The 15,969-nt window shown below is 42.6% G+C and overlaps 1 protein-coding gene across 2 annotated transcripts; it reads right to left on the bottom strand.

Moving 5' to 3' along the window:
* Positions 1 to 5,876: 5,876 nt before the first annotated feature.
* Positions 5,877 to 15,452, bottom strand: APOH (apolipoprotein H). Of its 2 annotated transcripts, none has more exons than XM_040640367.1 (6): positions 15,308 to 15,452; positions 15,044 to 15,120; positions 13,054 to 13,242; positions 9,828 to 10,007; positions 7,948 to 8,145; positions 5,877 to 6,025 (listed from the first exon to the last, which is right to left on the bottom strand). In XM_040640367.1, exons 3-6 carry the CDS (start codon positions 13,118 to 13,120, stop codon positions 5,970 to 5,972), a joined length of 501 nt encoding a protein of 166 aa, XP_040496301.1. In that variant the 5' UTR covers positions 13,121 to 13,242; positions 15,044 to 15,120; positions 15,308 to 15,452; the 3' UTR covers positions 5,877 to 5,969. The 2 variants fall into 2 exon arrangements, with proteins under 2 accessions (XP_040496301.1, XP_040496300.1); XM_040640366.1 differs by having other exon boundaries at positions 15,263 to 15,434.
* Between the last annotated feature and the right edge of the window lie 517 nt (positions 15,453 to 15,969).

Here is a 15,969-nt window from a genome sequence, read left to right on the forward strand (position 1 = left end):
TAAACACATAAAAAAGAAAATAGAATACCTAAGAATGAATGCTAGTGACCTAGGATCACTGCAGTGGATCACCAGGCAGTTATCCCACTTCCTATCAAAAATAATCAAATTTGGGGCGCCTGGGTGGCTCAGTAAGTTAAGCATCTGCCTTTGGCTCAGGGCATGATCCCAGGATCCTGGGATCGAGTCCAGCATCAGGCTCCTTGCTCAGCAGGGAGTCTGCTTCTCCCTTTCCCTCTGCCTCTCTCCCCTGCTCATTCTCTCTCACACACCCACACATTCATGTATGAGCATACGTTGCATATTCGCACACACACTCACACGTTCATATCAACCCCTACATCTCACATTCACACACATACACATACATTGCACATTCACACACACACTTGCACACGTCCCAGGCGATTTTCTTTTCTTTCTCTATTTCTCATATCTTTATGATCTTTCACGTAGAGGTTAAGGTGGGGAAGGATCCTCTGGGTAGATGGGAAATTTCACTGATGAATATCTGTTAATGAGTTTGGGGCCTCAAAAATGAGACCCTATATATTGAAAGAATGATCAATGCCTTAGAAATAAAAGAATTCATTTTTATACTCTAAACCTCTTGCAGATATATAGGACAGCGTGAGAGGAAAGCTAAAACATGCACACCGCTGCATGTAGAAGCCTAATCAGCCATAATCCAAGAGAAGAAAGCTGGTTTTGGGGAGGCACAGCTGGGGACGTCCTCTTTTTGAAAGAAGTCCTCCTTGGCCATATGTAGCTTATAGCATCGTTTGGGTCTGCAGTTGCTAGTTAATTACTATCACATAACATGGGAAGACGAATTCAGCCGTGCTAAAATATAGGATGATAAACAGCTCCTTAGCCACAGTTTCACTCTTTCTCCATCTGACTGCCTGTGGGAAGAGGAGGGAAGTACTCCCTGGTCTGTCAGCTGGCAGGGGAGATCACCGCACACCTCCTAAGAAGGGGACAGTTGCGTTTTAATGCTGGGCAACCTGATGACCTAAGCTTTTTAGAAGAAAAACATTTGGGAAAGAGAATCTACCTATGTTACTAAATGGACCACATAATCATGAAATAGAGGGCTGCAACTGGGCAGTTTCTACTGATGGGGCCCTCTAATCCAAATTGCCTCTTCAGATTGCCAAAAGTAGCAGATTTCTCTTTCTATGAAAATATCATTAAATTAGAGGACTCAGTACTATGGCCTAAGCTTCAAAGTCTACTCTGATTGATTTTTCAGGATCCAAGCCTATCCAGCAGCCTGAAATGCCTTCCAATGAACAAAATGATGCAAAATGCCATCCTCAACAAACCTACCATGTTCTAGGAGCTTGTTTATGGAGCAGGTTGAGGGGATACTAGGTAAAGAGGTACTGTAGGCTTAAAATAGGAGAGCTGGGCTCAGGAAACTTTGGCACTGGGAACACCTGATGTTACCAAACAGCAGACATAGAGGCTATAGTTATCAAGAGAGTGTGGTATTAGCAAAGTAATAGACAAATAGATCAATGGAACAGAACAGAGAGCGCAGAAATAGACCACTACGAATACAGTCCACTGATCTTTGATAAAGAAGCAAAAGCAATTCAAAGGAGCAAAGACAGTCTTTTCCATAAATGGTGCTGGAACAACTGGACATCCATATGCAAGAAGATTAATCTAGAGCACAGACCTTACATCCATCAAAAAAATTAACTTAAAATAGATCATAGACCTTAACGTAAAATGGAAAACTGTAAAACTCCTAGAAGATAACATACGAGCAAATCCAGATGATCTTGGGTATGCAACACCTTTTTTAGATACAATACCAAAGACACGATCCATGGAATAAATCATTGGTAAGCTGGACTTCATTAAAATCTGCTCTGTGAGAGAGACTATCAAAAAGAATGAGAAGACAAGCCACAGACTGGGAGAAAATATTTGCAAACAATGTATCTGATGGAAGATTGTTATCCAAAATATACAAAGAACTGCTAAGACTTAACAATAAGCAACCCGATTAAAAAAAATGGGCCAATGGTTTTAATAGACCATAGATGGATGGCAAATAAGCATATGAAAAGATGTTCCACATCATATATCATCAGGAAATGCAAATTAAAACAATGAGATACCATGACACACCCATTAGAATGACCAAATTCCAGAACACTGTCCACATCAAATGCCGACAAGGACATGGAGCAATGGGACTTCTCATTCATTCCCGGTGAGCGAGCAAAACGGTGCAGCCACTTTGGAAAGGCAGCTCAGTGGTTCCTTACGGAACTAAAGGCAGTCTCGGTGAAACAGGCAAAGGTGGCCAAAACTTACTTCCAGTAATACAATACACACTTCCGGCTGTAAAATAAACTCAGTCCTGGGGATGTAATGTACAGCATGGTGACTCTAGCTAATGATACTGCACGGTATAATATATTTGAAAGTTGCTAAGAGAGCAGATCTTAAAAGTTCTCACCGCGAGAAAAAAAATCTGTAACTGTGTGGTGACGGATGGTAACTATACTTATTGTGGTGATCACTTCATAATATATGTATGTCTCAAATCATTATGTTGAATGTGAAATTAATGCAATGTTATATGTCAATTACATCTCGATAACAACAAACAAACAAACATATTCTTACCATATGATCCAGCAATCGGGCTCCTTGGTATTTACCCAAAAGCTGAAAACTTATATTCCCACAAAAATCTGCACACAGATCATGATAGCAGCTTTGTTCATAAACGCTAAAACCTGTAAGCAACGAAGATGTCCTGCAGAGCACAGAGGATTTTTAGGGCAGTGAAAATACTCTCTACAATGGATACATGTCATTATACTTTTGTCCAAATCCATAGAATAGACAGCACCAAGAGTAAACCCTAAGGGAAACTTGGGGTGATGTGTCCGTGTAGGTCTATCTTTGGCTAAAAATGTACCACTTTGGTAAGTGATGTTGATAATGGCTAGGCTCTGCGTGTGTGAGGGTGGGCGGTATATGTGAAATCTCTGTACTTTCCTCTCAATTTTGTTGTAAACCTAAAACTGCTCTAAAAATATAATAAAGCTTTAAAAAATAAATGGTATAACAATTTTAAACATACAATATGTGTTCTTGTTTTGTTTGACGTGTGTGGTTTATTTTTATGTTGTTTATGTCCTTTCAACATCGAAATATCCCAAATCTTTCTTGAAAGCAGGTGTGGCAGGGCATACAGGGTATAAAAATATTGAAAAGCTTTTACACCAATTGATAGACAGCTGTTGCCCAAAAGCTTGAGTACCAACCACGAGGCCAACAGCTCTTAGGTCTCCATAAGACCTCCTGCCCTGCTTTCACCAGTCTAACTAAAGGGTAATGTCTGATACATCAGGAGGCTTTCAGCCCCCACTCCCCAACCCAGACCTCAGTCCAGGACCGCCATCCATTCTGATTGGCCCCTTATCCTACCAGTTATACCCTTGAGAAAGGTCATAGGTAATAAATACTTAAGTAAATAATCCCCCATTGGGTATGTTCCTTCATTGGGTGGACTATAGGACTTCAGAAATTCTGGATTATGTCTTAGTTGATCCAAGTAGGTAATGGCCTTGTGAAAGAACAGGAAGGCTTAACTGTGAGTTTTTATTAAGAGGCCCTCCTTGATTGAGCAAAAGCCCTTGGAGCCCAGGTCTACATTAGAAAGGCCCCCAGTAACCACTCACGGGATCCCCAAGAAAATCATTACTGATTTTCACTGCTCTGTAGCCCTGTTTAAGTGAGCTGAGGGAAAGTGAGCAATTTAAAATTTTTTCTATGTATTTTTAAATTTTGAAATAATAAAATTAATTAGGAAAGCATTTGCAACAAAAGAGGATAATAGAAAAATATATTCTCTCTTTTCTGGAGCAAACCTTGCAATCATGTCTGGAGCAGGGGGAGATGCTCTAAAATTTTTACGGGTATCTTTCCATTCCTAGACCTGTTACATGGGATGAGGAGGGAGGGTCTATTTTATTTTTTTATTTTTTATTTTAAGATTTTGTTTATTTATTTATTTTTAGAAAGAGGGGAGGGAAAGAACAGAAAAAGTGGAAGAGAGAATCTCCAGCAGACTTGTGCTAAGTGCAGAACAGGGCTCTATCTCATAACCCTGAGATCAGGACCTGAGCTGAAATCAAGAGTCAGACACAACTGACTGAGGCACCTAGGCGCCCTGGGAGGTCCATTTTAAAAAATAATCGGTAACACGTTACAGAAAACAGTGGGTCTAAAGCTTTGTGCTAAGGAAGGAAGTCCAGAGTGGATGGCTCTTTTGCTCAGCAAAATCCCCAAATAGGGCTTTTTGGTTTACAAAGGGGAGATCAAACCCAAGCCCTAATACCCAGAGAGAGAGAGAGAGAGAGAGAGAGACAATATGGAAAGCAAGGATTGAGGAAGAAAAAGTAAAACTGTTTTTTAGGGCTAGGTAATGAATGACCACCTGGGAGGGAAGGAAAGGAGGAGCAGAGAAACATCTTGGAGAAGAGATCTGGCCCCCAACCCCGGGCAAGCAGATCAAATCCTAACAAAAAAGCATTAGTGAAGGAATACATTTGGGGAGACGAATTTCAAGAGTAGTGATGGGTACTATTCATAGAGCTGGCAAAGAGAAACAGCTTTTTCCAGTACTTTTATAAAAACAGGGAATATAAAAAATAAAAAATTGGGGCACCTGGGCGGCTCAGTCGTTAAGCGTCTGCTTTTGGCTCAGGACATGATCCCGGGATCCTAGGATCGAGCCCTACCTCGGGCTCCCTGCTCTGCTGGGAGCCTGTTTCTTCCTCTCCCACTCCCCCTGCTTGTGTTCCCTCTCTCACTGGCTGTCTCTCTCTCTCTGTCAAATAAATAAATAAAATCTTTTTAAAAAATAAAATAAAAAATAATTAAAAATTAAAATTAAAAACTTAAAATTAAATAAAATAAAAACAAAAAATTAAAATAAACACGGGGGTGAAAGATGGGGTAGTAGCTGAAAAAAGATGTCAGGCAACAGGAAGGGTTTTTGTAAAGGGTAATATAACCATATATTTGTACACCGATAGAAATGGTCCAATAGGAAGAAAAATAATAAAAACGGAAACTCACTTGTGGGAGGAGCAAAACCCTTAAGTAGGAGAGAGAAGATGGGATCCAGTGCATACGGTCCGCCCTTAGATGGGAACTGAGTTCGTCCACTGCACAAGACAGAGGGCAGAGAATCTCTACAGGTACTGGTAAGTTGACAGTTTTGGTCATGGGAAGATTTTTTTATTTTATTTTGTTTGTTTTTTTAAAGATTTATTTAGAGAGAGAGAGAGTGCACAAGTGGGGGGGAGCAGAGGGAGAGGAAGAGAGAGAATCTCCAGCAGACTCCCCGCCGTGGCTCGATCCCCCAACCCTGAGATCATGACCAGCACTGCAATCAAGAGTCAGCCTCTTAACCAACTGAGCCACCCAGGTGCCCCATGGGAAGGTCTTTTAAAAGGTCTTTTCTATTTTCTTGGTGCAACAGGAGCAAGGTTCTCAGGTGAGAGTGAGGGGAGAGAAGGTGACTTGAGGAGGGTTGAGAAGAGAAGTAGCCACCTTGGAGAGGAGCGGAGTGCACACATTAGGGAAATATGGTAAGACTGCCAGGCAGAGCTGAGGGCTTGTGTGATGGTTCTCTGGAGCATTCTATGAAAAATAGTGCAGTCGGTTGAGGCGAAAGCATCTGAAAGTAGAACAAGGGAGGGGGGAACTGAGTTGCCTGGATAACTGTGTAACCTTTCCATTCCACAGCCACGAAATGACCATGTTTCAAGGATTTGGGTTTCTTAACCAGCTAACATAACTAAAAGTAAGCTATCAGGCTGCAGCGACAGAGGGGATAAATTCAGTCACTTTATTTTTCCACTTCTGCTACGTTCCTTGGACAAACACTGATTCGAGTGTGGCATTTAATTTTGAATCTGAAAACCAGTTTAGCATGGCTTTACATCTGACGCATCGGTTTTCCAGAAAGCCAGAGAGCTGTGTTCTGTTTGGGAAGAAAAAGACAAAGATCCTAAGAGAAACGATCATTTCTTAAATTCGCTAAGTAGCTACGTCAAATCAAATACATTCTACAAACGTGTGGGAAAATTTAATTATATGAATAAAACCGTTGACTGTGAGGTTTAAGTGATAGGAGAAAACATCAGGGAAATGATAAGGCACTCATTTCCAAGACGGAAAATAAAGGGTTCTGTATAATTCTGACAGTCAAGATTAAAAGGGGGAAAAAAAAACGTATCAGCCTTTTATTTATTCTCTGATGCACTAACAGTGCTGTCTGAAGACTGCCGGGGACAAGAGCCTGAAGAAATACATCAACAGAACTCTGGGTTGTTTTTTTAATTATCCTCTTCTAACATTTTCTGTACTGATTTGTACGAGGCTACACGTCCTCTGTCAGTTTCAGTATTTCACATCTGCCCAGGGTCCGCTGTATCTTGAACAGTAACAATTTATCCAGTGCATTTCTAATCATTAGTGATTATAATAACTTGTTTGAGCACATACTCCGTGGCATGGAGCATACTTCTGATAATTAAAGCTATCGAGTAGGTATGATTTACTAGTTATCACTCCTTTTTCCATCTCTAGCTGGTCACTTCTCAAACCCCTCTTTTCTCTAACCTGCCTGCCCAGTATAGGGCTGTCCACATTCTTGGAAGACTTTTTTTTTTAAGATTTTATTTATTTATTTATTTATTTATTTATGTGTCAGAGAGAGAGAGCACAAAGGGAACGACACTTGGGATCATGACCTGAGCCAAAGGCAGACACTTAACCCACTGAGCCACCCAGGCATCCCTCCTGGAACACTTCTTCTTTTTTTTTTTTTTTTAGATTTTATTTATTTATTTTGACAGAGAGACAGCCAGAGAGAGAGGGAACACAGCAGGGGAGCAGGAGAGGAAGAAGCGGGCTCCCAGCGGAGGAGCCTGATGTGGGGCTCGATCCCAGAACTCTGGGATCACGCCCTGAGCCGAAGGCAGACGCCTAAGGACTGCGCTACCCAGGCGCCCCCCTCCTGGAACACTTCTAAGCTAAGAGCCAATAGAAGCTTCAACGTCTGGCTCACTCTTCCTTCATAGTACGAAGATACTTAAACTCTAAACCTGAACATTTTAAAAGTTGGCAGTTCTAAATGCTGATCATTGTACACATCTTTATCTTACAAACATAATCTCATCTTCCTGAAAATATTTCGTTCTAATGAATACTTTGCTCTAATGGAGACTTTTCAAACTCTAGGAATTGCTGAAGAGAGGGAAAAAACGTTAGAAGATCTATAAACCAATCACCATTACCATGAGTTACTTTATAATTGGGGTGAGTTCTCTATAATTTGGGACTGAGAGGCAGTAAATATTGTTATTATTCAATATTCCATGCAACATTATTACTCTTATTTGAGCTTAATCTGGAATTACACAAGATGACATAATTCATCTCAATATTCATTGAATAAAACTGCAACTCTGACTTTTACAGAAAAGAATTGGAAAGGAAAATGATAATGCAAGTAGAGAAAATGAATCAGTTTATTGTTTCATCTCATTCGTTTCTCCTGCTCCCCCTCTCTTTTTAAAAATCCGGTGGCCAGGGGAGCCTGAGTGGCTCAGTCGGTCAAGTGTCTACCTTTGGCTCGGGTCATGATCCCCGGGGTCCTAGGTGGAGCCCCACATCCGAATCCCTACTCAGCAGGGAACCTGCTTCTCCCTCTCCCTCTGCCCTTCCTTCCCGCTCATGCTTGTGCTCTCTCTTTCTCTCAAATAAATAAGTAAAAATATTTTTTTTAAAAAGCCAGTGGCCAAACTGATGTGGCTTCTTATTATCATTATGTGATTGGAGTACTTACTATGGTGAGGGGCAAGCGGAAACCCTAGTTACAGGTACCAGTGTTAGACTCACCCTTGAAGCATTTGGGGATTTCAATGGTGCCATCTATGCACTGAGCGTCCTCTGTATAGCTACACTTCTTTTCCTTATTCTTGCAGTAGAAAGAAACTTTATCACCATGCCGCATTCCATCCTTGAATTTTTCTTGAAGCTTTACTCTCTCTCCTTGGTATAGCACAGTAGCTTTTTTAACAGATAATTTACAAGAAGCTGAAAGAGACAATATTTGTTATCAAGACTTAAGAGTTCAGTGAGTCTTCCTTAAGGACAATGTAGCATTTGAATCAGCAGATGAGTACATCTGAAACACATCACTCAAGACAAGAAGATTCCAAGAATGTCCAGAGTGAGTAACGTCAGTGTCAATGCTAATAGCTGTTCTTTATCAATAGAACCATTAGTCATGGCTTCCAAGATGCCCTTTCCCCCTGTAGCAGCCACATAAGAAGGTCAGGGCAGAAGCATCAGGTTTTAGTCTTCGGTGAAAAAGAACTTCTACGAGACACCGCCATTTCATATAAACCCCCACTGCCCCACTTAGATCCCATTTATTGAGCTGGTGTAGCCATCCACCAGCTACTGGGACCGTTGGCTGATAAAAGCTCACAAATGCTCCTTTCTCTGAAAAGTTGCTCTCAGCCATTAGGGAGCCATCTCTTCTGGGAGCCAATCAGCTCCCACACTGGGGCCAGGGAAGGGAGCAGCCTGTAGCCAATGACTGACTGATAAGGGGATACAAAAAGGAGGTCCCCATGCCTTCTGGTGGAATCAACTCTAGGGTAGAATTCATGGTCCAGAGCTCCCAAGGGGATGAAATTGAAACTAGATTCTAGTTGAGACCACCTATTTGTTCAAAACTTAGTCCTGGATCCGCAGCAGCAGCCTCACTCCGGAACTTGATAGAAATGCAAATTCTCAGGTCCCGCCCCAGATCTACTGAATCAGGAACTCTGTGTTTAAATAAGCCCTCCAGGTGACCCTGGGGCACAGTGAAGTTTGAGAGCCAGTGCCCTACTCGGTCCTACCTGCCTCACTTTCTCCTGAGACACTCACTGAATAAATCATCTGCACTTGAATCCTTGTCTCAGGCTCCGCGTCCAGGGGACCCCAACCTAAGACACTATACATCATTTTGCTTGCTATGCCTAATTTCCTTTTCTGCTTAAACAGCCCAGCCCTGTAGCAACCTGAGCAGAAATATAGTGCTAGGTTATCATTCTTTGCATAAGCATGACCCCGGATCAAGGATAGACACTGAACTCAAAAGGAACCAGTGTTTCCAGGAAAAGATGCCAGTTAGTGATGAGTCCTTTGCTTGAGAGGTCCTGATGTAGAGTCAAGCCGGGTTCGAGGTGAATGAGCGGGGAAACATGAAGATGAGAGAGACCATGAGGCCACTGAGATATGGAAAGAGATACAAAAGGGACTGGCTTTTGGTTCAAATCTGCAGGAGGACCAGTTGTATTTCATTTCCTCATCTTCAATGTCCATACAATCACCTATTGTGATTTGCCGGTTTATGATAAACCCCTATTTCCTTGAACTAGCTTGAATATGTGGTTGGTTTTTGCAACAACAAGAAGAGTCCAGACCAGAACATAGCAGAAAAGGACGCTCACAGGAAAACAAGTATAGGAAACCCACACAGTCTTCCACCATATCATCAATGCTTACGAAGGATCTGTTTATTTCCTACAATCCATCTCAAACAAGCTTGCTAAGCACGAAGCTCCCCCGTGGACATGTGAGTCCTAAAGTCCTTCACATACGAATAACTGTGAAGCAAGTCTGAGCAGCAAGTGGAAAATGATTGGAACAAGAAAATGGCAAGTAAGGGTAACCCACTGGATAAATTCAGGGATGTATTAAGACCTCACCCGTATATTTCATACCTTTACAACTTGGTTGTGCGGACCAGTTTCCAAATTTGTTACATTCTACTTCTTCTGGGCCATCCAAGCCATATGTATCATGGCAACCATATGTGGCTTTATCCTTGTAATAAAGTGTTTGTTTTGCAGGATAGTTCACAAACCCATTGTCTGGTCTGGATGGGAATGGGCATTTTACTTCTAAAAAATGTATTCAATAAGACATATTAGTATAAATAGTAGTATCGTCCCATAGTTATGAAATATTTACGTTCCAGTCTCCATGACCCCATTGAACCATTGGGTGTTTCTGTAGCTGAAGTACAATTTCTAGGAAACTAGGTGCTTAATTCTGTCCCCCTCTTCTTATGCTCACAGGACCCTAGGTATTAAAAAAGAAACAACAATACTTTGAAAGTAAATCAATGAGTTACCAAGTTCTTTGGGCTCTCATACAATCACAAGGCATTATTTATTCCAAATTTTGTCTCCAAGCAGTCTAAAATGGTGGGTTTGAAAGAAGAAAAAAAAATTCTGTCTCTTTTAATCAACAAACCATGAAATTAAAACACAAAGGCTCCCTCCATGCACACTAGCACAGCATTATTGGATTTCAGGTGTTAAATCTAATTCTTATGAATGTCTTCAATCTATACGAGAAGCCAGAATGAAATATGAAGGAGAAGCATGATGTTGCTTCCTGGCCCTGAATCTATGAGTCTATAATAATATTTTTAAAATAGTCCATGGAAGAAAAGAAATTTTTCTATAGAAGAATGCAAGCTCATAAATATAGAAGAAAAAATAGAAAGTCACCGGTTCGCAACTACCAGTGTCATCATTGGCTAAGTCGGGGACCATCAGAGGACGCCAAAATGCCCACTAGAGAGTAGATAGTCACACAGTCTCAAAGTAGCACCCAACATTTGCTTACTAATTCCAAAGAGGAAAAGACACTTTTACCAAGAGAAGATCTGACAGCACCCACCGGGCCAAGGGATCAAACGAAGCATGACCAGTGATGCCTCCTGATGGGATGGAATGGATTCTTAACAAAATTATTTAGCTTGAATCTAATCACAACTAAACCATCACCTAGATTCAGATTATGGAACATTCTACAAGACCAATAGCCTGTATTCTTTAAAAATGTCAAGGAGGGGCGCCTGGGTGGCTCTGTTAGTTAAGCATCTGACTTTTTTTTTTTTTAGATTTTATTTATTTGACACAAAGAGTGAGAGCACAAGCAGGGGAAGCAGCAGGCAGAGGGAGAAGCAGGGTCCTTACTGAGCAGGGAACCCAATGTGGGGCTCGACCCCAGAACCCTGGGATCATGACCTGAGCCAAAGACAGATTCTTAACTGACTGAGCCACCCAGGCACCCCTAAGCATCTGACTCTTGATTTCGGCTCAGGTTGGGATCTCAGGGTTGAGAGACTGGGCCCCAGGTTGGGCTCCACCCTGGACATGGAGTCTGCTCGGCGTTCTCTCTCTCCTTCTCCCTCTGCCCGTCCCCCCCGGCCCTCGCACATGCTCTCTCTCTCTCTCTCTCAATCAATCAATCAAAATAAAAGTGTCAAGGAAAGACAACTAAAAAGGCAGTGGATCATTCTTCTTTTTTTTTTTTAAAGACTATATTTATTTATTTATTTATTTGAGAGAGAGACAGAGACAGAGAGAACAAGCATGAGCAGGGGGAGGGGCAGCGGGGGAGGGAGAAGTCGACTCCCAGCCAAGTAGGGAGCCTGACAGCAAGCTCGATCCCAGGACCCTGGGATCATGACCTGAGCTGAAGGCAGCCGCTTCACAGACTGAGCCACCCAGGCGCCCCGCAGGGGATCATTCTTGACCAAAGGAGACTATGGAGCCCTGACAACTAAACCAGATGTGGGATTCTTGACGAGATCCCATGTAAAACAAAACACATGTATAAAGAACACTTTCGGGTCAATTGAGGGGAAATTTCCACATGAAATAAATGTTGTTAATTGTTTATATTATTATAATAGTTTAAATCATTATTATTATAATTCAAAGCATATTAACTGTCTTGCCTACAGTGACAATGTTCTTGTTCTTAGGACGTTCACGCTGAATGTTTATGGGTAAGTGTCATGATGTGTACAACTTATTTTCAGATGGTTCAGGAAGAAAAAGCGTCTGTCTATGGAAAGAGAGAGAGACAGAGAAAGTCACGTGTTGACGGTTGATATCTCTAGGTGAAAGGTTGGGGGGGAAAAAGCAGCTGCTGCTTAGGACTTGAGAGAATTAAATGAGGTGAGATGACACATATAGTGCAAGAGACCAGTACCTGGCCCAGAGTTTAAGTCCCACAGAAGGTGCTAGGTATTGGTATTGGTAGTTTCCCCATGCTAAAAAGCACTTATGCTCTGAATCCCTCAAGAGGTATCGCAATATCTACCACAGGAGAAAGTAGCAGTCGGTATAACTGCTTGTGTGCATGATAAAGTCTGTAATTTGTCTACTCGTCTGGCAGTTGACAAAGTTAAAGATAACAATGATAGGTCAAATTAAAAGAGGAAGGGGGCACCTGGGTGGCTCAGTTGGTTAAGCGCCTGACTCTTGATTTCAGCTCAGGTCGTGATCTCAGGGTCGTGGGATTGAGCCTGGTGTTAGACTCTGTGCTGGGCATGGAACCTGCTTAAGATTCTCTCCCTCTCCCCCTCCCTCTGCCCCTCCCCACCCCACAAGCACATGCATGCTCTCTCTCTCTAAAAAATAAAAATTAATCGAAGAGGAAGAATTTTCATATTTTAAAGTCAAATATTCTTGTGATTCTTAAATTTAGGTAGACTATAAAAGCGTGGGACAGTCTGACTATAGCCCAGTTTTTCACCCTCATCTCCTAGGATGCCCCAATTTAATCCTAGCTTCTCCCCACCAATCTCACCACCATATTCGACTGTCCGTGCACACACTCTGTTCTCTCGTGCCTCCCTGACTTTTCATGCCTTCCCCTCATTCTCCACTTCTCCTCTTCTGGGAAGCTCTCCCGGGCAGCTCCAAACAGTTCATCACGTTATATATAATTTTTCTGAGGTCAGAAGCCAGGCCTCATTCATCTGGTGACCCCAACACCCAGCACACTGCCTGGCACATGGTAGATGCCAATAAACATTTGTTGAACAAGGCCACTGGAGACACTCAATGAGAGTGGAATTTTCAATACTTCTCAAAAATGGGATTCTACACTGTCGTAATAGTTTTGTCTTGTCCTTGCACCTACCTTTGCATTCTGGTAATTTAGTCCAATTTCCGTGTTCTGTGCAGGTGATTGTATCATTGCCAAACATGGCGTAGTGTGGCAGACATTCGAAGACAGCCTTTTTTCCATAGAGGGAGTGGTTTTTAGTCAATGACTTAAAATCATTAAGCGTTGCAAACTTAGGTACGGATGGTGGAGGGCAGGTTACGGCTGGAAAAAGAAAGAACAATCACGTTTATGAAACAGTTGAGTCTTGAAAGTTACTCTTTCCAGAAAGGAAAAAAAAAAACCAGCACAAAGATTAACTTGAGAAAATGCAAAATTGGATCAAATGCCAGGATAAAAACAGTCACGGATAGAAGTCCTGGAAGAAAATATGATCTGAAAACCAGATGTCTGAACCAGTGAAAAGACTGACGAAGTAAGTCTAAGTCTTGTCACCATGAATTTGCCCGTTACAATGACACAATGCATAGGTCTCCATCAGTCTGTGATCCAAATGCTACCTCGGAAGATGTTTCTGGAAGTCAGAGGCGGTGGAGGGCCATCCTGCCATAACTGCTCACGATAGCATTTGGTACAAAGTCATCTGTGACATCTCCATTCCACTGCTGGCTTACATTTGTTTGTGCCCATTGAACATCTCCCGCTTCTGTACCCTGTGTGCGTGGAGTTTATGCAAGTAGCTTTACGTGGAGACACGGCCGGGGTTGTCATCCTGACCTGACTAATATGAGGTTTCAGTAAGTCCAGGGAGAGTTATACTAATGTAAAGGAGGTGAGTGCAGACCAGAATGTGATTTAATCTGAATTAGTTAGATCCTTGCTACTCCACGTGGGATCCATGAGCCCGTGGCAGGGGCCTCGCCTGGGAGCTTACTAGAAAGGCAGCAGCTCAGACCCCACCCCAGGCCCATGGATCAGAATCTGCATCTTAACGAGATGCCCAGGGGATTCACACGTACATTAAAGTATGAGAAGCATTGATTTAGATTAGACGGAAGCTAAAGCAGATTTTCTGTTTTGTAACCAAGAAGCAAAAGTGACTTTACGTAATTGACATCAATCTGCTTCCAAGGGAAACTATAGGAACCGTGGTGATTTTTACTACGGAGTGAAGAACTCTAATTTAGCCTTAAAAAACTTTTGTTTTGGTAGTTCAGCTTTTCTTAAATGATCATTGATTTGAAATTGCTTGACTTTTTCACCGGCTCTTGCTAAGATAGACCTCACTGAAATGTTAAAGAACTGTAACATGATTGTAATGCCTGGGCCTCCTGGTCCAAGACTGGACGCCCATGAATCACAATCAGAGCATCCCTCCCCGTATCGGCAATGCCCAGAGCCGCCCCTCACTGCGTGGCTGAGGGTCCCTGGAATAAGCCAGCAGCAGTGTTTTTTGAAGCAATCCCACTCCACTCCTAGGAGGCAAGGCCCTTTGATGGAGTCTAAGCTCATTGTGAAGGTTATTTGCTTGTGTCCCTTATCACTAGACACACTTGCTGAGGGCAGACCGAAGTGGCCTTCGGCCATAGAGCCTGAGAACAGGATATGGTACACATTAGGTCCTCAGTACCCATTTATGGAATATATACATGGGTGAATGTATAAATGCATGAACGAGGTTCCAGAGCAGGAGGGAGATGTTTGATCTCACTGTTTCCAGTTCTAGTCAAATGATGGCAGTCCCCGATTGAACCAATGCCACACGTAGCCAAGCCCCCCCAAAAAGTGTGAGAGTGATGGCATGAACAAGCCCAGATATCACTGATTCCACCATGTGGAGGATACAAATGTGTTCACGAGTCGAATGCTTCCCTTCTGTCCTTCCAAAAGGGTTGTTGCATCCTCCCAGATACCAGGATGTACACTCCCCAGAAGGGTGAGCCACCCTCCCATGGAGTCAGGACTGAGGGATTTCCAGGCCCTGGAATGTACAGTGTTAAGACCAGCAAAGTCCCAGGCAAACCAGCTCATCACTCTCCCCATAACTGGGGACCCGCAGACTCACGAATACAAACAGGAATGTCAACACTCCATTTTCCTTCCTCGGTGCATTGAGCAGAACTACTTCCATTCAGATAAAACCTGCAAAAGGAAAATGTAACCCATCAAGCAGTAGCATAATCCATCAATGGCGTCTCAAATGTCTTCTCCACTGAGCATTGTCTCACATTCAAGTTTTTCCCCTATTTTGTAATGCTGCTTTCCTGGGGAGCTCCACACTCACTTAAGGCTCCTCAAATCTCCCAGCCCAGGGCTGCAGGGGACTCACGGAAGAACGAGAAGTTTCCATAGCTGGAGGCATAGAAGCCAAACCCCCCAACCCCTCTTTTCCAATCAGCAGACCAAATTCACTCCTTCTCAACATGGAGCAAAGAACTATCTCTTCTTCCAAGGGCACAAAAGTGAATCAAACTGAGTCATGGCTACTGTTCATTTCCTGAAACTATTCACTCTGCTGACACAAATGGGTAAAAACAATGCAGTATATTTCCATTGAAAATATAACACGGTCTCGTCGAAGCCAACTGTTTCAAGGTCCTTTGCCATCAGACCCACAAGTTAATTAGTGTTTCAGATGGAAGGAATCCATTTCTTTTTCACACATAGTATTTCTTAATTCCCAATCCCAAACAAGGATCCTCAGGAAAATTTTGCCCTAAGGTACAGCCGACACGTTATTGACCATGTCACTGGCAGCGCCTTTGCTCCTAAGGGAGATTATCTATATGATGGACCGTATGCGCTTTCTTGCTGGGGATGCTGTCCTGTGTCACGTGAGGACCAACAGAACTATGTTCTACACCATCACACGCCCAACCTTCCCCAGAGAACTCCCTTCTGGAGACCCCCAGGTCAGTCAAGCAAATTAGGTTCATATCTAAAGCCCAAGTCCAATTCCTAAGGTATTTCAACCTTCATGTCAAGATTTGT

This window comes from Ursus maritimus, unplaced genomic scaffold (genome assembly GCF_017311325.1).
Source record: "Ursus maritimus isolate PB19 unplaced genomic scaffold, ASM1731132v1 scaffold_24, whole genome shotgun sequence".
NCBI lineage: Eukaryota > Metazoa > Chordata > Mammalia > Carnivora > Ursidae > Ursus > Ursus maritimus.

What these genes read in the sequence shown, in the direction of transcription:
- APOH (XM_040640367.1), bottom strand. Translation starts at nt 13,120, where the DNA reads ATGTTTGGCAATGATACAATCACCTGCACAGAACACGGAAATTGGACT. An exon ending in TAAATTACCAGAATGCAAAG is followed by an intron (nt 10,008 to 13,053) that starts GTAGGTGCAAGG and finishes TACATTTTTTAG; the next exon opens with AAGTAAAATGCCCATTCCCA. An exon ending in AATCCCCAAATGCTTCAAGG is followed by an intron (nt 6,026 to 7,947) that starts GTGAGTCTAACA and finishes CTTCCCAAACAG; the next exon opens with AACACAGCTCTCTGGCTTTC.